At 54.8% G+C, this 24489-nt stretch overlaps 2 protein-coding genes and 1 long non-coding RNA gene across 13 annotated transcripts in view; 1 reads left to right on the forward strand and 2 right to left on the reverse strand.

Moving 5' to 3' along the window:
- DNM2 (dynamin 2) overlaps positions 1-20998 on the forward strand; it is an 86299-nt gene extending 65301 nt beyond the window's left edge. For 2 of the 11 annotated variants that reach the window (XM_084885679.1, XM_084885678.1), the window contains exons 13-21: positions 1501-1552; positions 2414-2425; positions 7052-7165; positions 12404-12513; positions 14658-14769; positions 15255-15422; positions 17279-17511; positions 18516-18767; positions 19272-20178. In XM_084885679.1, coding sequence (XP_084741805.1) covers positions 1501-1552; positions 2414-2425; positions 7052-7165; positions 12404-12513; positions 14658-14769; positions 15255-15422; positions 17279-17511; positions 18516-18767; positions 19272-19338 — 1120 coding nt within the window. In that variant the 3' untranslated portion in view covers positions 19339-20178. Of the gene's footprint in view, positions 1-1500; positions 1553-2413; positions 2426-7051; positions 7166-12403; positions 12514-14657; positions 14770-15254; positions 15423-17278; positions 17512-18515; positions 18768-19268; positions 20179-20615 lie in introns of those variants that run through there. The other 9 variants (XM_084885684.1, XM_084885683.1, XM_084885677.1 and 6 more) reach the window with 5 other exon arrangements.
- Positions 7023-7890, reverse strand: LOC311623565. Its single transcript, XR_014795162.1, has 3 exons — positions 7732-7890; positions 7630-7697; positions 7023-7146 (listed from the first exon to the last, which is right to left on the reverse strand). It is a non-coding gene; the product is annotated as an uncharacterized lncRNA (long non-coding RNA).
- On the reverse strand, positions 20747-23733 carry TMED1 (transmembrane p24 trafficking protein 1). Its single transcript, XM_084885749.1, has 4 exons — positions 23475-23733; positions 22688-22785; positions 22362-22545; positions 20747-21729 (listed from the first exon to the last, which is right to left on the reverse strand). Exons 1-4 carry the CDS (start codon positions 23664-23666, stop codon positions 21511-21513), a joined length of 693 nt encoding a protein of 230 aa, XP_084741875.1. The 5' UTR covers positions 23667-23733; the 3' UTR covers positions 20747-21510.
- Between the last annotated feature and the right edge of the window lie 756 nt (positions 23734-24489).

Here is a 24489-nt window from a genome sequence, read left to right on the forward strand (position 1 = left end):
AGGACAGTGAATAAGCCAGACTCGGCACTTGCCCGTTCAGAGCCCACGGGCTGGGGACACATTGTCACAGAGAAAATGAAAGTCGGAAAGGAAGGTGAGGGGTTGTGGGAAAGGGGACCAAGGGATGCGTCCTGGAGAGACCTTCCCAAGGGAGTCCTGACAGCCAGGTGACAGGCTGGGTACGCCAGAGAGCTTAGAGACGGAAGGCCGAGAAGCCAGGAGAATGGGAGACCAGTGCAAAGTGAAGGAGAGAGGCCAGGCCCCATCACCAGGAGGGCCCTGCAGGCTGCGGGGGTGGGGGTGGGGTGTCTCTTATTGGGGGCAGGCAAGGAAAAGGTGCAGTCGTGTTGGCTGCCAGGGAAGGCAGGGAGCCAGGAAGCCCATAGGAAGTAGCATATCTGGGACCTCTAGCACCCAGGCCCTGCCGTGAGTGGCTTAGCTCAGTCCTGTCTTCTTCAGACGCTTTTGGTCAAACTTCTTTGCGTGGATGTTCTGGGCTGCTTTCCCATGGCCCTCTCCACTAAAACCCAAAGCAAACACCCTGTAATAAACTCATTGAACATTAGGAAAATTATTGGGGAAAATGCCACCTCCATTCTTAATATTTTAATTTTTTCTTATCAGGGAACAGAAACTTATTCCCTTTTTGTGTACACACACACACACACACACACACACACACACACTCAATTTATCCAACAGCCAACTTGAACTTTAATGTAAAACCCCAGAGGCAGTGAGTAAAAGAATGAAACAGGATGGTTTGCCTTTTCATACTGTTCTGAAAATTCCAGCTAAAGCAATACGATAAGATATGACATTAGGACAAACAAGTGAGCTAAGTAGGTGCGAGATATGTGACCTTCAGCTGCACTCCTCATTTCCTAGCATGCACTAGCCAGGAAACAGGGTAGATTAAGAAAAGCTATCTGGGACTGTAGATAAATAAGGGACCTTGACTGTCCTCTGGTTTGGGGCAGGAGCCATCCAAGATGAGTGATGTTCATTGATAAGCAGCTGCCCCATGGTCTGATCTCCCAGGTCTGATAACACTGTGGTCAGAGCTACTTAGGACTTACTGCTAGGGGTAGGGGTAAGAATTGAGAGCGGGAGCAAGCCTCCGATTTTTGACCCCTAAGCATTCAGATTACTCTGAAGCCATCATGGCTGACTTTGAGCCACATGGGAATTCAGCCTCCTCATGCTCATTCTTGGAGGCTCCAGTACCCAGTCACTTTGGAAACAGCTGGTGCTCTTAGGAGTGACAGAGATCAGGCCCTAGAAGCCTCAGTTTAACTCCATACATTTCCTCCTTCCGCGGACCTGAGCCCTTTCCCTTAGGCAGCCCTGTGTGTGCAGGGCAGTTCCTCTCTGACTCTGCCTTTAACTGGTCACTGGCCCCCTCATGTGGTAAAGAACCCCACCTGGGCCATGAGGCCTCTTGCACCCTGTCCCTCCCAGCTTCTCACCTGCATGAGCCTCTCTGTGCTTTGGTTTCAGTGCCCAGCAGAGGAGCACACAGCTGAACAAGAAGAGAGCCATTCCCAATCAGGTAACCACCCTTCTAGGGCCCACAGCTCCACCCTCAGGGGAGGGGGCGGGAGCGGGAGGGCACTGGGGGACCACTGAGCCTTGCAGTGGCACCTGGTGTGTGCATGCCCCACCAGATCCTCACCCTGCAGCCTCTTACGTCCACTTAGGTTTTGATGCTTCGGGAAACTGGTCTGAGAGCCAGAGCTCTGGCAGGGCCAAGGCAGATTTTATACATCCATGAGTCCCTGTCTGAACATCCAAGGCCATGGTTAGAACTTGACCCTCAGGGCAGCACAACCACCAATGGTGTCTGTGGCCACATTGGGTTCTCGGCCCCAAGGACTAGGAGCCTATGGGAGGCTGCATTGTGAAAATGAATTCCCCACCCGTGGAAAAACTAAGTCACACGCAGGGTTTTCTACCTTGATGATGTACCCCAGCCAGACGCCATGAAATAAGAACAGCTTTATATTTACCACTATTCGTTTTTTGGGTTTTTTGAGAAAATCGTCATCTTTCTGCCCGTGTCCCCTGCTTCTCCATATCACTCAGGGATGAGGGTGGGGACTCTGCTGTTTATCTTGCACGATGATCGAACCCTCTGGAAAAGGGTGTAACCACTGCATGATTTTTTTTTGTGCTTGTTGATACGTATGTTGTTGCTTTTTTGTTTCAGGAGATGATAATGAATTAAATATTAACACCATGAATATAATTAATAGCATGTAATTTTTTTTCTTTTGCTGTTTTTTTTTTTCCTCTGCTCTTCTCTCTTCCCATTTGTGTGCCTTTCCTGCTTTTTCTCTGTCCCCTCATGTCCCTTGCGTCTCTTTTTCTCTGCCTGCTCTTCTTTGATTTACCTAACTTTGCATTTTCAAAGGGGGAGATCTTGGTAAGTACCCACTTAGTGTGGTAGCAAACATTAGAGAATGTCGTGGTGGTGGACACCCCCCACTGCTTAACATTCCCTTCCCCTCAAAATAAAAAAAAACTACTAACAATGAAGCTAACCTACTCACAGCCTATGTCTAATGTCGTGTTGCCCTGGGCATAAGCGGACTTACACAGACTAACCTGACCACTGCCTGGTGGAAGGCCCCCTTCCAGCCCATTCCTAACATGTGGACCTGGTTTCCTGTAGGTCAGAGATGGCAAATACTTGACTAATTCCCCTCCCTCCCTTCCCTCTATCACATCCTTCTCAGAAGGTTTTGCTCAAGCTCTGCTGGAACTTGCCACTGCCGCCATTTTGTCCCCAGTACAGACATCATTGAGGGGAAAATTTCCCCTTCCTGTGCTCATGGCAGGCATTACTAATTGATCTAGCATCCTTTCCCCCATGCCTCTCCCCTGTCATGTGCCCATGGAAGACCCTGCTAACCATTCCTGGCACTCTTTCCTAAGCATGCCACCACTCCCCATTCTATGGCAGATATGACTAATTGGCTGGGGAATTTATTTCCCAGATGATAGCTTTGTATGTGACACAGTTCATGACAGGCATGACTAATGGACCAGGGAACTCACTCTTGAATGCTGCCACTATCCTGCCTCCATGGCAGATACACAATAGATTAAGCTCTTATCCTTTGCCTGTGGCAGGCATCACTTGTCAATCCTAGCATTCTTTCCCATGGCACCTAGAATTCTTACCACAGCACTTCAGGCAGCTCCTACTCGTTGATGGGTGTGGCCCCCCATAAGTGGTATTTGCCATCCCTGTTGTTACACTTCCTCTCCTTGTGTGGCCCAGCCCACCAGGTAGCAGGTGCTGCTTAAGTCTGAGAGTTGAGCTTTTTTCAAGGTGCCTGCCTCTGGGCAACTGGCTCAGCCCCAGCTCTCCACCTTGGAGAGCAAGGCCTGGGCCCCCAGCCCTAACAACAGCCTCCTTCTCCGGTATGGTTTCCCACCACCAGCCACTGAGGTACTGGGTCCCACTGCCCTCTAGCATGGGTCTTCGACCCCAAGGTCTTTCCAGTAGCTGAGCTGATCCTGTGCCAGGGCCTCACTGTGCCCAGGGCCTTGAATTCTCTCAGAAGATACAGAAAGAGCCAGAGCTTGGGGGCGGAGGGAGCAAGAAAAATGGAGTTTCTTTGGCTCCTGATTCCCACATCACCTCCAACCCCTTTGGAACTTGAATGATTTCTTGCCTCTAAACAGTCCAGGGGCCTGCTTCTTTCCACACCCTGAGAGGTTTAGTCATTCTTTTCCTGCTGGATTCCAGACCCCTATTCACAAAGCCAGCCCTGCTGTGTGCATGGCTGGTCCCCAGGTCTCCCAGCTGTGGATGCTGTCCCTACCTGGGCAACTGAGGCTGGGTCCCTCAACTGGGAGGAGGCTGGCCGACCCTGCTGGTGGGCACCAGCTGTGTCGCTTCTTGCCTGCTGCCCATGCTATCCCTGTGGTCCTTTCTTCCACCCTGGCATGCCTATTGCTGTGTACCCTGGAGCCCCACCTGCCTCTTCTGTCTGTCCTGCCCGGCCTGCTCCCATCCCCCATTGTTTTAAGCCCAGTCCCCCTGGGCACAAATCTGGCTTTTGGATGAGGGGGCCCAGGTACTCCTTTTTCTTTTGGCTCAGCGCCTGTGTCTGCCACCCACAGCTTGCATCTTTCCATGGTGGGGTTCTGTTTCTAACCCCAGTTGGATTCACATGAAGGCAGCTCTCTGGATGGCTTGAGGGAGAAGGGACCTCGGGGGCTTCTACAGGTCTGATTAGCAGCCTCCTGCCCTGAGACTCATGTACCATTCTTGGGGGGACCCCCATCTCATGCCACATGGCCTGTAGGCAAGTGAGGCCACCAAAGGGTGGTTGATGCACAGGCTGGGCCCATGAGTGCAAAGGCCTCATGAGAGGATTTATCTGGGGAACACTGACAGCCTGTCTTTCCATCCCCCTCTTTCTCCCTCAGCTGTCAATCATTGACTGAAACATTCACTCTGTGGGCCTGGACTAACCCAGGGCAGGCCCTACTCACCCCTGGGGAGCAGAGGACCAGGCATGAGCAGAGCCCCCAAGCTTGGGAGCTGGGTGTGGTGGCCAGATACAGGGGCTGCTTCCCGGGTCCCAAAGCAGGAAGGCCTTGGGCATGAGTCTAGAGACCAGCCTTGCCCTCAGTGTGACCTACTTTCCTGCTTTACCTGGGACTCGAGACTTTTAGTGCTAAACTGGGGTGAGTTGGTCATCCTGCTGCGAAGGAGGATACCATGACCTTGTTGGAGCTGATGGCCTCTGCCCCTTTACCAGCCAGGCAGCCTGTGGCTGGGCAGGTGTTAGAGGTCACTGCCTGCTTCCTGATGGCCAAAAGATTCCAAAATGCTGTCTTGTCATCCAAGGGAGGGAGAATTCTGTGCCCTTGGTCTTAACAAAGGCTTCCGGCCATCATGCCATCTCCAGCCTGGGCAGGGGCTTCTGCATGATGCAGGGGTCTCTTGAGTGCTCTGTGGCCACCTCTGAGTGCTCTGTGGCCACCTCCATCTTTAAGTTCCGAGGCTCAGAGCCTAAGTCTAGCCCCAAGAGGAGTAGGGGTTGGGGGTTGGTCTCCCTGATAAGATTCTGTAAGCCTGGGGTCAGGTCAGGATAGGCAGAATGCAGCCCATCCTGATACACACCCACTAGGAAGTTACATGGGCCCCAGAAGCACTCCCAAGTCCCATGTAGGGTTCTCCTGCCCCAGCCCAATCTGGAGTCCCACCACCGGCTCTTCTCAGCTATTTGTGGCCGCTTGCAGCCTACTCTCTGCAGGTAGGCATAGTCTGTTGCTGCCTTGGCCCCAGGCAGCCCTGCCTGTGCCTCCACATGCTTCCCGCTGCCCTGGGGTCCCCATTCTAGGTTGGTGGGGGGCTCTGGCCCACACATGCCTCCATGGCCCAGGGAACATGAGAGCATTGCCCCCCAGGCTGCCTGACAGGTGAGTCCCCTGCACCAGCCTGGGTTCTGCCTCTCACTCAAATGACAGCCACTGCCTGATGACCCCCATCCAGGAGGTCTCTCAGCCCGATGTGTCAGACAGAGAAAAGTGGGATGGCGGGCATATTCCCTGCAGGCCCCCTGGGCTCAGACCAATGCGCCCAGGGCTCTGGATGAAGGCATCCCTTCACCCTCGTGCCCTGAAACGGAGCCCCAGGATGGGGGCTGTCAAAGCAGGTACCTGTGCCCGCTGAGCACCTGTCCTGGTTTGCTGTCAGATGAGCCAACAAAGCAGACAGCAGTCAAGGCTGAGTTGAGCCTCTGGCTCCTGAAAGGAAAAATACAACTTTCATTGTGGGGATGACTCCTCCAGTCCTCCATTGACCTTCCTGAGGGGATGGGGGGCATCCCTCATGCTCATGTCTCATTAAGATAATTACGATTCACCCACTGTCACATTCTGTGTGGCTGCACACACAAGCCTGGATCCCTCCTCTGGGCCCCTTTCAGCAGGCGTACCTTTTGCCACCTGTACTAACTCATCCTAACCCCCGGCATGTGAATGAATCAGTGACTGTCCACACATGCCCCAATGGGTTTCCAGTGGAAAGTGCTTGGGGCAAGATGAAGTTGGGTTGGCTGTTTTATATATATACATATATATATATAAATTTTTATTTATTAATTAATTTTAAAGAGGAAGGGAGAGATATCAGTTTTTGTTCCACTTATTTATGTATTGACTGATTGGTTTTTTAAAATATGTATTTATTGAGTTCAGAGAGAGGAAATGGGCGGGAGAGCTAGAAACATCTATGAGAGAATCATGGATCAGCTTCCTCCTGAATGTCCCCTACTGGGGATCATACCTTGACTAGAAATCAAACCATGACCTCCTGGTTCATGGTTGGACACTCAACCACTGAGCCACACCAGCTGGGCTATTTGATTTTTTAATATTTTTTTAAAAATCGATTTGAAAGAGAGGGAGAGAGAAATATTATTGATTTATTGTTCCACTTATTTATGCATTAATTGGTTGATTCTTGTATGTGCCATGGGCAGGGATCGAACCCACAACCTTGGCATATTGAGATATTACTCTAGCCAACTGAGCTACCCAGACAGGGCCTCACTGGTAGATTTATTTTTTTTAAATATATTTTTATTGATTTCAGACAGGAAAGGAGAGGGAGGGAGAGAAGGAGAGAGAGAGAGAGAAACATCAGTGATGAGAGAGAATCATTGATTGGCTGCCCCCTACACACCCCCTACTGGGGATCAGGCTCGGGCATGTGCCCTTGACTGGAATCAAACTGGGACCCTGAGTCCAATGGCCGATGCTCTACCCACTGAGCTGAGCCGGCTAGGGCAGTAGATTCTTTCATGTGTCCTGACTGGGGATCGAATCCACAGCCTTGGTGTATTGGGCTGATGCTCTAACCACCTGAGCTACCCAGTCAGGGCAGGTTGGCTGTCTTTGGGTTGGAGACATCTCTGTCTTGGTCCCTGGCTTCCTGTCTTGCTGGGGGCAAGGGCTCTGGCTGTTGTGCTGGGGGTGGGCTGGGCTGGGCGGTGGGTCCTCCACTGAGCTGTGTCCTTCTCTCCAGGTGATTCGCAAGGGCTGGCTGACCATCAACAACATCAGCCTCATGAAGGGCGGCTCCAAGGAGTATTGGTTTGTGCTGACGGCCGAATCTCTGTCCTGGTACAAGGATGAGGAGGTGAGTGACTGGCAGAGCTGGAGCCAAAGGGCAAGAATGGTGGCCCCTCACTTGTCACTCACTTATTCATTCATTTGTTTACTCATTCACTGACTTGTTCATTCAAGAAATGTTTCCTGAGTACCATTGTGCCTCAGAGGTCACCATTAGGATGGTAACAGCCAAGGCTGGAGGGTGTCCCAGGCTTCACACGTTGTATCCCAGCCCCCATTGTCCCTGTGGAGGAAAGGAAGATGGGGGAGGGAGCCCCTGGTGGGCTGGAAACAGACCCCAGCCTCCAAAGGCATAGCAAGGGGAAGTTCTGGCTCGCAGGGGGAACACAGCTGGGACCAGGGACTCAGGCTTACAGCCAGGCTGCTAGGTATTGGGATTCCATGGGATACAACCTATATGGGCTCAACCAAGCCCTTCGCCTCTCTAGGCCTCAGTTTCCTCATCTGTGAAGTGGAAAGGATGGTCCTTACCTGCTGAGCCATAGTGTCGTCTTTAGAACATTACACACATTCTTGTCCTGATCAGGACAGAGGGAGGCCTCATGGAATAGCACCAGGAACTGTTGGGAGCACTTCAGGGAGCAGTATTGTATGCTGTTTGAGCTGCTGTCTCCATGAACAGGGGAGCAGGGGCTGGCGAGCGGAGGGGAGAAGGGGGGCGAGAGGGAGGCACTGCTGTTCAGGACCATCCTCTGTCTGTGCTTCAGCCCATTTTCCCATCCTGAGTGGCCCATTTCTTTACTTATTATCCTAATGGAACAACATAACTGGCTTAGTGGCCTGGGAGTGAAGCCACTCCTATGGGTCCTGTTGCCACTGTCCAGGGCCAAGGGGTCTCCAGCCAGGAGCGCTGTGTCTGTCATTTTTCTGGGTTGCCTTCTGAGAGACCCACAGGCTCTCCCTGTTGGCCAGGGCAGTGTTGTGTATCTGTGGCAGGCCCCAAATGAAGGCACTTACCGAAACAGAAGTCTGCTTCTCGTACGTGTCCCTGGTGAATTCGGTGGCTCTGTGCTGCAGGCTGACCGGGACTAGGCTTCTCTTTTCTAGTTGCTGCTTTAACACAGGACTCCCCTCACTGTCCAAGATGGGGAAATGCAAAAGCGACCCCACCCCTCACCCAGCCATTTTAAAGAGCTGATGTGGCCACCAGGGTCCCCCGCCCCCGCCCATCACCACATGGCCTCCAGCAGCCCCAGCAAGGGAAATAAGGGCCTAACGGAGAATGTGCACGCATCACACTGCTCACGTACATGTTCCTGACCAGATTCTAGTTATATAGCCACTGTGTGTCCTGCTTATCTGGATGGCATAGCCCCCAGCCCAGCCCAGGTGCCCTCAGAGGAGAAGTTAGCCCTGGAGCCTGCCCTTTAGAAACGGCCCCATTGGCAGACGACCCCATTCCCAGACAGCCAGGCCTGGGCCAAACTGCATGTTTCCACCCAGGTCCAGAGAAGAGGCAGGTAGAGCTCGGTTGGGGCTCCTGGGTGAGTGGCTCTTATTTATGTCGCCCACTGAGGCCACACGCGGAGAGGATCCTCCTCAGGGAGTCCTCACACTTTGTCAGTGAGGAGGCAGCCTCCAGCTGTGTGACTGGCCCCGTCACAGAGCAGAGAAGGGGCCCCACGGGTGGGTAAAGGGCACAAGTTCCTGACCTGAGAGACACCTCAGCCCCGGCCTGGACCACTGCCCCACAGCCCCGGCCGGATGTGGATTCCTCCAAGGGGGCGTGTTTGGGGTGAAATCATCCTACTCCACAGTCCAGACACTCACCCTGGAATGTTCTGGAAACCTCAGGAGCTCTGGGTCTCCTGGAGGGAGGGACCCTGTCTGGGTGGCTGTTTTTAAACAAAGGTGGGGGGTTGTTCCGGACCCCACAGCTTCATAGGGTTTGGATGTGGGAGGAGGGTGAGACCAGGCATTCCTCAAGGAACCCTGGTGGCCACATCAGCTCTTTAAAACGGCTGGGTGAGGGGTGGGGTGTCGCTTTCACATTTTTCCCCTCTCCGCCCCCATAGTCTGAAGCTCAGCCTGCTCTGTGGTTCGGCAGCTGTCAGGCAAGCTCAGGGCTGGTCCCCGCCTTTGGGTTGGGGGTGCCAGGGCCTGATGCCGGCCTAAGGCAGTTATAAAGGGGCTTCTGAGCCCAACCCCTAACCCGGTTCACCGCTCGGCACCATTGCAAGTCCAATTTTCAGAGATTCTCTTCTTGAACTTCGTTTGCGTGGGGGTTGAAAGCAGGAGCCCCAGACTCTCCCTGGGGCCCCAGACCAGAGGCAGGGGAAGTGTTGGGAGGAGGGTCAAATGCCCGCCGGTGGTAATGAGAACCAGCAGGCCTGTGAAAGGGGCCTTGTGTTTGCCCCAGACACAAAGCCGCTCCGATCGGGAGGGGCGGGAGTGAAATCCTGTGCCTCCGCCGGGGTTAGGATTCCAGCCGGGACCCTCAGAGTCACACACGGTGGCCACCCCCAGCGCCGGGCTCCTTAGGGAAGCCTCAGAGAGGGGCAGGACATTTGTATTTCTTTATTTTAAAAAATAAACAAGGGGTGGTTACTGCCAGAGGTGGGTGTAGGGGGATGATTCAGCCAGGGCCCCCCAATCTTATGACCGGCATCGGACTCCCTCTGCCTTTCCCTGGAACCTTCTCTCCCACCCAAACCCTATTTCTGGACTCCAGAACCTTCCATCTTGGTCTCCACCCCAGTGGGGAACAGCGTGGTGGGCAGTAATACTCACCTCCAGGTCTGTCTCTTGGTGGGGGTGGCGGGAAGTTTGGGGGGCCCCTGTCCCGACGTGCTGCTGGCCCAAGCCCAGCCTAACCAATGTGCAGACTACTGTACACATTCGGAGCCCCCTGAACAGGTAGTCTGAACACTGGGTTGGCGGGGCTGGTGTCCATCCTGGGCCCCCCGGCGGCGGCAGGGCCACCGCGCTGCGGCACCTCTGAGCGGCGCGGACGCCCCTCTCCGCCCGGACAGTCCGCTCTAGCTTCTCTGACGTGGCAAGGCTGGGCTGGCTGCATCTGGAGAAAGTTGTGGGTTTTCAGGAAATCCTAAGGAGGGGGTGGGTGGGAAGGAGGGTTTGGGTCCGTGGCCTCTGCGTGCGGGAGACGCTTTCGTTGGGGGTCAGGATGGGGGCGGGCGCACACACTCTCACACATGTACACCACACACACACACACGCACTCACATACACACAGGCTCTGTGTGTGAGTGTGAGTGTGTGTGTGTATGTGTGTACGTGTGTACGTGCGCCGGCAGCACCGGGAAGGCAGCTGCTGCTCTGGGTGGAATCACACTATAAACAGTTCCAGATGTGGCGTCTCGCTCGGGGTCCAAAAGGACTGTGACTCAGTTATTTGGCCTGGCTAGCTGACTAGAAGCTTCCTGCCTCATGACACAGCAGGGCGGGGGCAGTGAAGGCCTTTCCACAAACTTCCAGTCAGGGAACTCCTGCCCTGTTCTCTTCTAAAGCCCCCCAAACTGCCTGGGACAACGGGTATACCCTCACTTTACCTCACTCTCCCCCTTGGGCTCCAAGTCTGGAGCCTGAAGCCTGTGTGTGTGTGTGTGTGTCCCATCTTCCTGGGCACTGGGCCTCTCTCACTGCAGCTCGACCTGGAGAAGCGCTATGTCTGCTTCCTCCCTGCCCAGACCCTACGTAGGCTGACCCTGGAGCATGAGAGTCACAGACAAAAGAGAACCCTGGTGTCTTGTAAGCACTGGCTATGGGTTGGCACATAATCCGTACTTTCTCACAAAGTATCAATTCTCACCTCAGACAAGGAGGGCAAGTCTCCTGTCTGCCTTTGATGGAGGGGCAGTGGCTTGTTCAGGGACGCACAGGGGTCTGAGCTCCTAGTATCCAAGGACAGCCCATGCTTGGCACCAAGCTGACCACCAGCTCCTGCCTCCCTGTCTGTAGTCTTGAAACTCTAACCAGCCCTGGCCCCCTTCCCCTCCGTCACTGGTTGCTCTTGGATTTGGAAACGGCAGCCATGTCGGGCTTTGTTCTGGGGTCTCTGGCAGACAGGGACAAGAGAGGTGGAAAGCAGTGAATTGCTGGGTGAGGAGACAGGTCTCCTCCAAAGTCGCCAGGAGGTGAATGGCCAGCAGGTGAAGAGAGCGTAGTCTGGGGGCACACGTCCCTAAGTGGCCCTGGGCAGCCAGCCTCCCTCCGAGCATGCTTCCCTGGCAGGGATGGTGGGAGGTGTCATGAGGTGAGAGAGGAGCACTTCCCATTGGTCCTTGAGAGTTAATATGGGTCACGTGGGCATGGGAGCCGGGGAACCCTAACACCATGCTCTGGTTTCCTGGTGTGGAAACCCAGTTAATGTGTGCCCGTGCATGCGCACACATGGCTGCTGTGAAAACTAACGATGCGCTGGTCCTGTAGGTGCTTTGCCGACAATGGTGGGGAGCATTGGGCTCTAGGCTGTTCTCCAAAGGCACTTCCTAAATGGGGCCCTTGGGAACCCAGGGACACTTCTGTGGCTTTGGAGCTCAGCCATCAGTCAGTTCAGTGAAGCCTTGCTTTCCAGCTCCTGGGTCACCTGAAATCCCAGCCCTGCCCCTGCCTCCCTGCCTGCTCTTCTCAGTGCCTCTGTTTCCTTCCCCTCTGTAGAAGGGAGCACAGTGGTAGCTCACTTCCAGGCTCATTGTGAGGCTGTAGCTGAGTTAACAGTTCATCCCCTCAGCCTGAAGGGGAGAAGTGGATTCTGGGTGGAGTCAGAGCTGGCCAGCTTTGAGCATCCACTGTATGTCAGCAGTGACCAAATAGACAGGAGTCCCTGCCCTCCAGGAACTGAGGAGTCAGCCCGGTGACAGACAGCAGCCCACGTCAATAGCAAGATATAAAGTTGTGTTGTGAGGGGAAGCATCAAGGGGAAAGAAGTTGGGATCTGAGGGAGGTTGGGTTGGGGTTAGGGCAGGTGTTGCCAAGGTCTCCTCTGCACAAAGACCCAAAGCGGGCAGGGAGGGAGCCGCAGACACGGAGTGTTCCTGGCAGAGGTCCCAGATGTGCAGAGGGTCCTGGGTGGGCGCTTGCCCGGGATGTTCGGGGAGTGTGGAGGAGGCCAGCATGGCTGGGGCAGTGAACAGGGGGCAGCGGTAGTGGACGAGTTAACCTGAGTGATGTGGCCAAAAAGAGGAGCATCGAGTGTTGGCAGTGGTCCTGGCAGTAGAGCCCAGCCCTGGGCATCCTCAGGTCTTCGGTTAAACAGCATAGGCTGACCCTGCCCTTCCTCCCTCAGGAAAAAGAGAAGAAATACATGCTGCCTTTGGACAACCTCAAAATCCGTGACGTGGAGAAGGGCTTCATGTCCAACAAGCACGTCTTTGCCATCTTCAACACGGAGCAGAGGTGGGTGCCCACGGGGTCCCAGGGTGGAGACCTTCAGTCATTCAGCAGCACCCACTGAGGACTGATGAATATAGTCCCTACCCTGGCATATCACATTCTAGAAAGAAAGCCCATTGAAAAAAATGCCATGGGTAGTCAGGGAGGACCCTCTGGGCGGAGACAGATGAAATGATGCAGGAGCCTTGGAGGGTTCTAAATAGGAATGGGACCTGACTCAGGTGCTCGCAGGCGCCCTCCCGTGGCCGTGGGAGACAGACATGGGAGTGTGGCGGGGGCCCAGGGCACCTGGACCAAGAGACTGTGCTGGTCCAGGTGGGAGAAGATGGGGCTGGACCTGGTTGGCGCTTAGGGACGGAGAGGAGGAGCTGCCAGACTTCTGGTGGATATGGAGAGAAAGGCAGTGCTGGTGACCCTGAGCTCCTGCAGGGAGGGAGCTGCCAGCAACCGTGATGGGGAGGTGGAGGCAAGGTAAGCTGGAGACAGGAGCCACGACGCTTGTGGGGTTTTAGGAGGTGACTGGGTAGATATAAGAGTGTGGCGTTTAGGCCGAAACCGGTTTGGCTCAGTGGATTGGGCATCGGTCTGCAGACGGAAAGGTCCCAGGTTCGATTCCGGTCAAGGGCATGAACCTTGGTTGCGGGCACATCCCCAGTGGGGGGTGTGCAAGAGGCAGCTGATGGATGTTTCTAGCTCTCCGTCCCTCTCCCTTCCTCTCTGTGAAAAATCAATAAAATATATTTTTTTAGAAAAAAGAGTGTGGCGTTTAGGAACAAGCCTCAGGAGGGGATGTGAATTGGGAAATTGCGCTTGCATGGTGGTATTTGTTGATTTATTTTTATCAAATATATTTTTATTGATTTTTTTTACCGAGAGGAAGGGAGAGGAATAGAGAGCTAGAAATGTCCATGAGAAACATCGACCAGCTGCCTCTTGCACACCCCCTACTGGGGATGTGCCCTCAACCAAGGTACATGCCCTTGACTGGAATCGAACCTGGGACCTCTCAGTCTGCAGGCCAACGCTCTATCCACTGAGCCAGACCGGACAGGGCCATGATGGTATTTAAAGTCAGACAGTATGGGATCCCTGAGTGAGTGCAGATGGAGAAGGGACCAGGAGGCCCTCAGTAAATCTGTCCCATAGTGTGTTGGGAGGCATTAGCATAAGAAAAGGCACTTTTCTCGACTCAGGAAGGGCGGGGGAGGGCCCTCCCTGAGACACACACATCCTCATCCAGGAACTAGGGGCCACCTGAGCCGGCTGGCAGGTGATTGACATCCTCCCAGCCACCACCACATTGCTTGTCTGCACACCAATTCCAGCTGTAAGAAAAACTCTATCCTTTTTTCTGGACTGCCCTTAAGACCTACTTTGGCCATCCGCTGGCTCCAAAAACCTTTATAGCCGTGTGAGGCTCCCCTACCTCCCCTGCCCAAGAATCCCTAGGCGGGGCACATGGAGAATCTGGGCTCTGCGAGGGGACCTGTTGGGGAGCTTTTCCTGGCTGAGTGACACTGGCAACTGTCCCACCACCCTGACCCTGTGTCCCCCTGCGCAGGGGTTGAAGATATTACCTGATATATTGTTTAGGAGTTTAGAAAACCCAGAATAATAGTAACAAAAATAAGATAGATGTTCCACTTTTTATATAAATCAAGTTAAGACTTTACCATCCAGAGCAAGTGGGGCAGCTCCACAGGTATCTGGGCGCAGGTCCTCCTTAGCCCTCAGCCTTCCTCATTGTCCAAGGCTGCTGCCCAGCTGCAGCCAGCCCAATAATGACACAGGCATCAGGGAAGAGGAGGAGGAGCCATCCAGGCATGCTCCTCCCTTCACAACTCCTCCCATAAATCTCACCAGGCCGCCGCCACTCACTAACCACCAGTTGGCCAGAGCTCCATCCCAGTACAATGCCCCACCCCAAACCCAAATCTCACGCAGAGACTTCGGGCAGCCTGGCCATCCCAGCCATGCCTGCCTTGTGGTACAGGATAGGGTACAGAAGCTGCTCTCATCCTGGGGTCTCTGGTCGTGAGTGCCTGGGTCACGTTTGAACCCCAGTCACTCAGACCCTAGAGCTCATTACACCCAATCTGGGCCCATAGTCAAGGTCAGTCATGTGCCTCTCTCTCTTCCCACCACAGGAATGTGTATAAGGACCTGCGGCAGATCGAGCTGGCCTGTGAGTCCCAGGAGGAAGTGGACAGCTGGAAGGCCTCCTTCCTCCGAGCTGGTGTCTACCCTGAGAAGGACCAGGTGAGGAGCTCCGTGCCCTGCCTGGCCAGCACACTTCCGGCTGAGCTGACCCCGCCTGGGGAGAAAGGGGCTAGGATCTCAATAGGATGAGTCATCTCCAGGCTGCATTTACCTACAGAGCCCACACCCTTGAGCAAAGAAGCAGAGAAGTAGAAGGAAGATTTTGTCCTCGGGGCCCAGAAGGTTCTCCAACTGAAGCCAAGGATAGGGATGAATAGGGACTAGGACCCCATCTGCTTTGTTCTCTCTTCACATTGGTTTCAATCCCCAAGTAGGATCTAACCCGCTTTGGGCCGTGGTCACCTCAGGTCTGGACAGCTCAGTCCAGGAGCAGGCAGGGCCACATGCCGACATGGCCATCAAGGGCCAGCCCTGGAGGGTTGGTTGGTTGTGGGTGGGACAGGGTAAGCAATTTTCAAAGAAAGGGGCTCCCTCTGCTCTCCTTACACCTCAGTCACCCTTCACCACCTCTCTCCCACCTGCAGGCAGAAAACGAGGATGGTGGAGTGCAGGAGAACACCTTCTCCATGGACCCACAGCTGGAGCGCCAGGTGGAGACCATTCGCAACCTGGTAGACTCCTACGTGGCCATCATCAACAAGTCCATCCGCGACCTCATGCCAAAGACCATCATGCACCTCATGATCAACAATGTAAGTGTCTGACCCTGCAGGGCTCATTCACAGGGATGGGCCAGTGGTGGCCACAACCAGATTTGGCCTAAACACTATATAAAAGAAAGAATTTAGTTACTACCTTTTAAATATCAAATTCAGCCCTGTCCAGTTTGGCTCAGTAGATAGAGTGTCTGCCTGCGGACTCAAGGGTCCCAGGTTTGGTTCTGGTCAAGGGTATATACCTTGGTTGTGGGCACATACCCAGTAGGGAGTATGCAGGAGGCAATTGATTGATGTTTCTCTCTCATCGATATTTCTAACTCTATCCCTCTCCCTTCCTCTCGGTAAAAAATAAATATAATATATTTTAAATAAATAAATATCAAAGTCAGGATTCCCAGCGTCTTCTGGGAAATTGAAAGGTACAGGCCACACAGGGTTCATTACATTTAGCAGGTAATTTAAGCTAACACGACATGTGTGCACTTAATCTTTTTAGTCTTACAATAACTATAGGAGAGGGACTCCTACCATCCCCATTTTATAGACAGGAAAATGGAGGCCCACAGAAGTCAAGAAACCTGCCCCAACACTCAGAAAAGTGGAAGTTGGGATTCAGAGTCAGACTGAGTCTATCCCCAACTTTAGCCTCATGTTGGCAGCCTTGGCCTCCTGATGGCTTGCAGCCCAGCCTGCCTTTGCTTTCAGCGTTACTGCCTGACCTGGGCTCACAAGCCAGTCATTTAGGCTTGTCTTTGATAAAATGCAGCCGCACTAATATCTCCGTGACAGGCCTTTGGCTCTGCAGCAGGTACGCAGAAAGCTACATAATCAGGTTTGATTTGTGTTGTGACCATAACAATTGAAACTATGACAGGATCTAAAGCAAAAATCCCAAATTCCTTCCCTTTTGTTCCATTCTTCCTGGTCTCCTCAGTGATGATCAGTGTGAAGTTTTCTGGGTACCCTGGTATCTTCATCACATATATATTGATGAAATTTACGATATCAATGGTTCTGCAGCCTGAAACTTAAAATTCATATATGGGCCCTAGCTGGTTTGGCTCAGTGGATAGAGCATCGGCCTGTGGACCAAAGAGTCCCAGGTTCGATTCCAGTCAAGGGCACATGCCCGGGATGCAGGCTCGATCCCCAGTGGGAGCCACACAGGAGACAGCAAGTCAGTGATTCTCATCATTAATGTTTCTCTCTCCCTCTCCCCTCCTCTCTGAAATCAATATATATTTTTAAAGTATATATGGGCCCAACCAGTATGTCTCAGTGGTTGAGCATCTAACCTATGAACCAGAAGGTCATGTTTAGGGCTTAGGGCTTGATCCCCAGTGGGGAGCATGCAGGAGACAGCCAGTGATTCTTTCTCATTGTTGATGTTTCTCTTTCCCCCTCCCTTCCTCTTTGAAATCAGTAAAAATTTCTTTTTTAAATCTTTATTGTTGTAAGTATTGTACATGTTCCCTTTTCCCCCTTTGACCTCTTCTAGTTCTCCCCTGCCTTCACCATCCAATTGTCTGTCTGCCCTCGTACCAATCTCAATGTGCTTTCTTTTTACTTCTCTAGTTTTAGGACTTCCATTCAGCCAGATTGCAGGCGGTTCTGAATGAGGGTTGGTTGTTCTGCATTTTAGTTGTAATTTGGATGTGGTTGTGGGAGGCTGTTAGTACCGACCGGCGTTAATTACACCGCCATCTTGGTTCTCTCCTTCTTGGTTCCCTTTGAACCTCTCAGCTGTTATAAATATTGTACATGTTTTACGATAAAGACAAAGAAAGCGCTTCCTATTGTGGTGAATGCTTTTGTAGCCAGCCTCAGTGGTCAGCCGAGTGCATGGTCGGCTGGTGGGAAGTTCTGACCACTCTGATCCTTGTCCCCAGACGAAGGCCTTCATCCACCACGAACTGCTGGCCTACCTGTACTCATCGGCAGATCAGAACAGCCTCATGGAGGAGTCAGCTGAGCAGGCCCAGCGGCGAGACGACATGCTGCGCATGTATCACGCACTGAAGGAAGCGCTCCACATAATAGGGGACATCAGCACCAGCACTGTGTCCACACCCGTGCCTCCACCCGTTGATGACACCTGGCTCCAGAACGCCAGCAACCACAGGTCTGTAAGGCCTGGTCACCCGCTGGCTGCAGAGGCGTCTGCCTGCAGGTTCCTAGCTCCTCCGAGCCCGAGTGGGCAGGGTAAAGGGGCCCAATCCGGGTGGTATAGCACCCAGTGGGAGCTGCTAGCCCACCTCCGCCGGGACTGGGAGAGAGAGGGTTAAAGACTAGACTGTCTCTTGATGCCTTCCATTGCTTCAGCCTAAATGGAAGCCAGAGAGGGGAAGAGACCTGAGTGACACTGGCCAAGGGGGTCAGCCTCCTCAGGCACAGAGCACGGCCAAGAATGGTGGTGGAACAGGATCTGGAGGAACAGAGAGGCATAACCAGCAAATCTCTCCTCTGAGCACCCCTGAGCTGTGGGTGAAAATGAGACTCTGGTGTGGGTGGGTAATTCAGAGCATCAGGCAGGGGAACCTAATCAGTAAAAAGTCAGGCAAGTGGTGGGAGGAGAGAGGGTAGGTCAGGGAAATTTCATAGGAAGTGTCAGCTCTATGGAGACCTCAGGGAACCAGTTACTTAGGGAGAGGACACAGCATCCAGCAGGGGAGCAGCTGGTGCTCCGGCCCTGTGCTAGCCTGTGGGGCAAGGACTTGTGGCCTCTGGAAGCATCTGATCTTGACTTACAGGGCAGAGCTAAGCTCTGCTAGGATTTGCAACTATGGAGGGTGGATTGGGGGAAGCACAGAGGTGGAGAGGGAAAGTCTGTGGCAGTGCCGGCAGGGAAATAGGAACCCTTAGCCAAGGACAGGTGGGTTTGGGGTGGCCATTTCTAGCAGGTTTGGGGGGCGAGCAGAGAATCCCAGTGGACCTGCACTGTCCCTTGTCCAGGACCAGACAGACATTTAGTCATATGTCCTCTCCCTGAGTCGTAGGTTGTCCCAGCCCATTACAGAGGAGGCACTGTGGTCAGCAGCCCCAGCCCACCTCTGGCTTCTGTGGCTACATGGGCATGGCTGGTGTTCCTGCCCACTGTTTCCAGCTCACACCCTCTTTCTTCCACAGCCCCACTCCGCAGCGGCGACCTGTGTCCAGCGTGCACCCCCCAGGGAGGCCCCCAGCAGTGAGGGGCCCCACCCCAGGGCCTCCCCTGATGCCTGTGCCGGTGGGGCCAGCAGCCTCCTTCTCAGCGCCTCCCATCCCGTCCCGGCCCATACCCCAGAGCGTGTTTGCCAATAATGACCCCTTCTTGGCCCCACCTCAGATCCCGTCTCGGCCCGCTCGGATTCCACCCGGCATCCCCCCTGGAGTGCCCAGGTAAGGCTGGCCCCCTAGTTGCCTACTTCTAGAGCCACTGGCCCAAACCCTGCAGGGAGTAGAGGGGTCACTGGCATCTTCATTTGACTGGTGGGGAAACTGAGGCCCTTAGAGGCCAAGTCAACTGCCCAAAGTTGTGACTCCAAGGCTCCAGGCCTGTCCTCTGCCACACGGCCTGGAACCCTCCCACGGGGCCTCTTCCCCTGGTCTTTCTTCTTTACTGAGGACACACGTCAGTCAGGGCTTAACCCTGCCCTGCCTCTCCCCACCTTGAGGCCAAGCTCTCTTCCCCCCACTTGTTCTGTGAGGAGCATGAGGTCCAGGGCGGGTGGGGGACGTGCCCAGGGTCACACAGCAAGTGATTGCAGGCTACCAATGCCCTTCAGAGCACCTAGTAAAGGGCAGCAACCTGGGAGGGGGTGGTGGGGCCTGGGTCCTCATGGTCACCCTGCTTCCAGCCTCACTGCCATCTCCCCCTCCCTGTCTCTATTCTCTTTGCAGCAGAAGACCCCCGGCTGCGCCCAGCCGGCCCACCATTATCCGCCCAGCCGAGCCATCCCTGCTCGACTAGGCTGCAGGGGCATTTTCTCGAGGGTTCCTTGTGCACCCTCATTGCAGGAGCTTTGTTGATCTGGGCCCTCTGCCGCCCTGGCCCTCTCGTCCCCATGCCCGGCCCAGGCTCCCTGAGTCCCCTAACCCTGGCCTGGTCAGGGGCAGGCCTGGCCCTTATCCCCAGCTGGACATAGCACTGAACGAAGGGGCCCTGGATCCTCAGTCTGGGGGAACTTGGGTGTTGCACTTTGGGGGATGAGGCCTGAGGCAGCAGAGGAGGAAAACTGGACCCTGAGCCCATCTTGAATGAGGGATCCTGGCTGAAATAATAGGGACTCACCCAGGGGGTTCTCAGGCCTAGAAAGCCCGAGTAGACCAGGCCTCCTGGAATCTGAGCACCAAAGGTGCCTGTACCCTTAGTCCTTGCTGGGGTGCAAGGAGTGTGTCCACTTCTCAGCAGTGGGAGCTCCTAGTGGCAAGCCAGGAGCCGGTCCAGTGCTGCCCACCCTGCCCACGTTGTACATATTCCTTTCTTGGCCGTATTAACTGCACGGCCCAGCCTTGGCTGCCAGAGGTGCCTTTGCCAGGTCTGGAACCCTCAGCTCCGCTGGCCTCGCTCTCGCCTCCTCCCTGCCACCCCTCCTCTTCCCGGGTCCCCAGAGTGGCCTGGGTTGAGGGCTAAGTGGGTTGGGGGGCTTTGGGGCCCCTTGGCTCCTACCCAGGCTTCCTACATGGGGCAGGCCCCAGGTGGCCACTCTCTGAGCAGACCGCGCTCACTGTCCTCTCGGGTTGACCACTGTAAGTGCCTGCACTCTGTATCCTATTAATAAACTAAAATAAAGGGAAGAAGCTTCTGGTGGCTGCTGTGTGGGCCTTTCGTGTTGGCGTTCAGGCTGAGGATGTGGACTGCTTGCCTTCCCCCAAGAAGGTCTCCAATGAGGACCCGGCCCCTTCCACCACAGCCTCCCCCACACCTTACTCAGGGGGGTGCTGCTCTTGGGAGGATTCATTCCAGAGGAATTCATGCTCCAGAGGGGAGAGCTTTTACTACCCATAGCACCTCAGGAGTGGAGGCAAATGTCCCCCACCCCCACCCCCCACTACAGCCACGCAGGCCTGGGGCGGGCATCCGGATCCCTGATGGGAGAGGGAATCCTGGTCCTCCACCCCCTCTTTGCCCTGAAGTCCTGAGCACTTCCCCCCACGCCCCCTCTTCCCCCTCTTGGGGCCCCAGGCCTTCTGGCCCAGCCGGGGACACAGTTAAACTTTGCTTTCTGATTTTTCTCTTATGCCCAGGCGACCACCTCCATCGGCTCCCGCCAGACCCTTCTTCTGAGCTTCGTGAGAGACCCCTCCCGCCTGCCTGGCTGCCCTCTTGGGGGCAGGTCTGTCCTGGCTGGTGTCCCTGAGCCCCAGTCACCAGGCTCTGATTTTCTGATCATAATTTATTGGCTCCAGTCCCCAGGCCAAACCACCCTTTGTTCTGTGAGGCTCCTGTATGGGCTTCGGCCAGGCTACCCCTCAGCCCTGCCTAGGGCCCCTGCAGGGAGAGCAGGAGGGGCAGGAGGACTTGGCAAACCCCACTCCTGGAATTCTGTTACCAGACCTCACACCTAGCCCCTGCTGGGCCAAGGGGTCGGCTTCTTCCTGTCAATAAAGCGACTGTCCTGGCAAGAACACTGCAGCTGAGTCTCCTTCCCAGCTCCGGCATGAGCGGTCTGCTCTCAGCAGCAGCAGCAACAGGCCCCAGATGGAGCAACAAGAAGGGGAAGGAAGGCATGGGGTTCCATGAGCAGCAAGCTTCCTCCCTCCATGTCTTGGCTCATAGGGCCAGTGGGGAAAGGAAGAAAAAGTTTGCTTCCTGGACCCCATCCTGCACCAGGCAGTAGTGGTGCAACTGGAAGGCTCAGGCTAAGGCACATTTAGGGGACAGGTGGGGCGAGAAAATCCCAGGGTTGCATTCAAATGCTGCAGTGCCCCCCATGCACAATTTCCAGGGAAGCAGATGCAGTCCCTGAGCTACCCCTTCTGGATGGCCCAGTCCTGCAGGACAGTCAGTATTCTGGCCTGGAAGGGAAGACACAGGGGCCACACCTCAGGCCCATGGAAAACTACGTTGATGAAGGGACCCCCTAAGTCACACACACATGCACCCTGCTGCCACTCCTTTTCCCCGTTCTTCAGAGAAGGGCTACGTGGGCACAGGGCGCTTGTCCTGGAAGAAGCGCTTGAGCGTGCAGACCTGCAGCACAGCCACCAGCAGCAGCACGGCCACGTTCACAGCCGACCAGAAGTTGACCCGTTCCAGGTTGCCCTCCTGCAGGTTGCGGTCACGTGCTTCAAAGGCTCGCAGCAGCGTCAGCATCTGGATGCTGCGCTCCAGACGTGTCCTCATGGTCTCGATAGACTCCTGTGGGCCAAGGGAGGAGCAGGGTCAGGCCTCTGTCCTTTGGGGAGCAGAGACTGATAAAATGGGGAAATGGGTGAGAGTCTGTTGGTGAAGGAGAGAGCTGGGAGCGGACTGACCAGGCTGCCTGCTTGAATCTAAACCCTCATTCTGCCATTCACTGGCTGGGAGTTAATTAACTCTCTAGACCTCAAGTGCCTCAAAACTGTTGGAGAACTGAATGCTTACATAAGTGTAAAGAATGTATTTTTTAAAAATGAACATATTTACTAGTGGGTAACAGCACAGTTTGCTGAAGCCAGCTTCAAATATTGGTTCTGCCAGTTGCTAGCTGTGTGACCTTATAACAGTTACTTAGCCATTCTGTGCCTCGATAAAATTGGGGATGATTTGAGCACGCTGCCTAATTCATAGGGTGGTTATGGAGATTTAATGAGTTATTTAAGCCCTTAAAATCAGGGTTTACAGCTAGAAGTGTGCTATTTTTAGCTGTTAGCTGCTACTGTTAAGTTGGGGGTGTCACTGGTAGGAAAGGCTGGGCCAGGCCAAGGACCCCAGCTAAGGTGGGAGGGCAGAGGCACACAGCCCAATGCCAGAGATCTGGGAGGAGTGACCCTAGCTTAACCAGGGCACACCTTGATGTCCTCCATTTTGACATCCAGCATCTCCTCAGGCTCCACGACCTCTGCCCAGCCTTCGACCTCCTCATCATCCTGCAGGCTGTCAAAGATGAGTTCGAAGAACACCAGCTTCTCGGAGATTGTGCTGAAGGAGTTGTCAAAGCACAGCTTGTAGTCCCCAGCTTCTGTGGGCTCTACCCTGGGCAGATAGGCAGACACACAGACATGACCCTGAATGGCCGCCAGCCGGACTTTGAGAAACAGGCAGGGTGGTAACCGGAGGCCAATGGGGAGGGGCAGGGCTGTAACCGAACCCCAGCAGGCAGCAGGACTTAACTCACGTGTGCACCCCATCTGCCTTGCGGGACTCACTGACCAGCAGCACACCCTGAGGGCTCTCCAACGTGAAATCCACATCCAGCCCAGCACCTGCGATCACCTGGGGGGCAGGTAAGAGCAGGTGGAGGGCTAGGAGTAGGCCAAGAACACCTGCCAGAGAAGGCCAGGGCTGGACCACCGAGCAGACCCATACAGACCACTAAGAGCCTACCTGAGCGATGGCACCTACACCTGCAACCAGGTCCTGCCCGGACCAGTCCTTCAGGCCACGCCTATTGCCTTGGCTCTGCCCCCCTGGATATGACAGCTTTGGGATCGGCTCTTTTCTCTGGCAACGCCCCCGCCCCCGCCCCCGTGGGAAGTACTTCATCGGCCAAGTCTGGCTATGCTCCTGACTTGATCATGCCCCAAATGAGACCACCCCGTTCAGCCTTTGCCCAAACCCCCCAAAAATGTAGGTCACGCCCTTTCTCATAGCGCATCCTAGTCACGCCCACCAACCTCTTCCATCCGCCACAATTTGGTCACGCCCACGGGGATCTGACTCTGAAGGGCGCTATTCTTCCCGACTGCCCGCCTCCAGGCTGTCGTCCTCTAGCCCCGCCTTCGTCCATTACTCCCACCCCTTCCGCTCCCACGCGCTGGGCCCGTCCCCTTCCCAAGATCCCGCCCCCACGCTCTCACGCACAGGCTCCCGCCCCTTTCCCCTTTAAGGCCAGCCTTGCCGTAGCCGCTTGGCCACGCCCTCTCCCCTTGGCTCCGCTTGCTCTCCGGCCCAGGTCCTTCTACCTGGTACTCGGTCTCGAGGCTCGCGTTGGCCGGCGCGGACTGGTAGAAACATTGCTTTCTCCCCGCCGGCAGCAGGAATGTGAACTCGCCGTCCTGTATCGGTGGGGGCCCGGCCCCTCTCACCCCCACTGATGGCAGTAAGAGCCCCAGGGCCAAGGCTAGGGCCGCGCTGGCCGCCATCATCTGGATCATCCTATGGTCTCCTAACGGGTCGTGGCTCCTTTAAGAGTTAGGTCCTGCCCCTTCTGCTACTCAGCGGAGCTCATTGGCGGCCGCTTCTGTCTGTTAACCGAAACCAGCGGCGGTGGGAGTGAAGGACTCCCTGAAGGTGTAGCTGTCCAAATGAATGCCTGGTGTGCCCGAAAACATTCAACCTTGTAGAGACTTTTTTTCTAGAAGGCCCCCATTTTTCGTTTCAGTTGCTGGTGAGCGAAAATAACGAAAAATAAGTAACATAATATTGTGTTCTCAGGCAGACATTAAGACAACTAAGATGGAGGCGGCCGGGTCCTTCTAGGCTGCCTTGTAGTTTTCCCAGAGTAGGCCGCGCGTGGAGACGGTGGGGCCGTCTTGTCTGGCTAGAACGGGGCCGAAGTAGGGGGCGGGCGTGGCCCTGCCAGGGACCCGTAGGCTGGCATATAAAAAGGCTCGGCTGGGGCGGGGGGCTGGGGCCGCAGAGAATCTTTCGTATTCACGGAGGTATCATATTATCCCTGGTCTCTGAACAAAGCCTCAGCTTCGAAGCCCGACTCCTCATTCCTTTTGTGCCTTAGAAACGTCACTCTTATCAGTTTCCTCATCTGTAAGTTGCGGGTCTTGAGAACTGAGTGAGGTGAAGCCCTGGTCCGTAGTGAGCGAGCGCTCGGTTTTCCTTGAATAGAGTTAATAGTGAGACTTGGCCCCAGCGGGCACCCCAAGGGTCTCACACTTAGGGCCCTGCGGGTAATCAGAGGGATTCAGGTGGACAGTTTTAAGAAAAAAGCAGCGACGGTGGTTAGAGCCCACAGAGGAGAGG

This window comes from Pipistrellus hanaki (assembly GCF_964339955.1).
Source record: "Pipistrellus hanaki genome assembly, chromosome: 5".
In the NCBI taxonomy this organism is placed as follows: domain Eukaryota; kingdom Metazoa; phylum Chordata; class Mammalia; order Chiroptera; family Vespertilionidae; genus Pipistrellus; species Pipistrellus hanaki.

Excerpts from the sequence above, each read along its gene's own strand:
- TMED1 (XM_084885749.1), bottom strand. The coding sequence starts at position 23,666 with ATGATCCAGATGATGGCGGCCAGCGCGGCCCTAGCCTTGGCCCTGGGG. Across the intron at positions 22,546-22,687 it reads AAGGCAGATGGGGTGCACAC|GGTAGAGCCCACAGAAGCTG; the intron begins GTGAGTTAAGTC and ends CTATCTGCCCAG. Across the intron at positions 21,730-22,361 it reads TCAAAATGGAGGACATCAAG|GAGTCTATCGAGACCATGAG; the intron begins GTGTGCCCTGGT and ends CTTGGCCCACAG.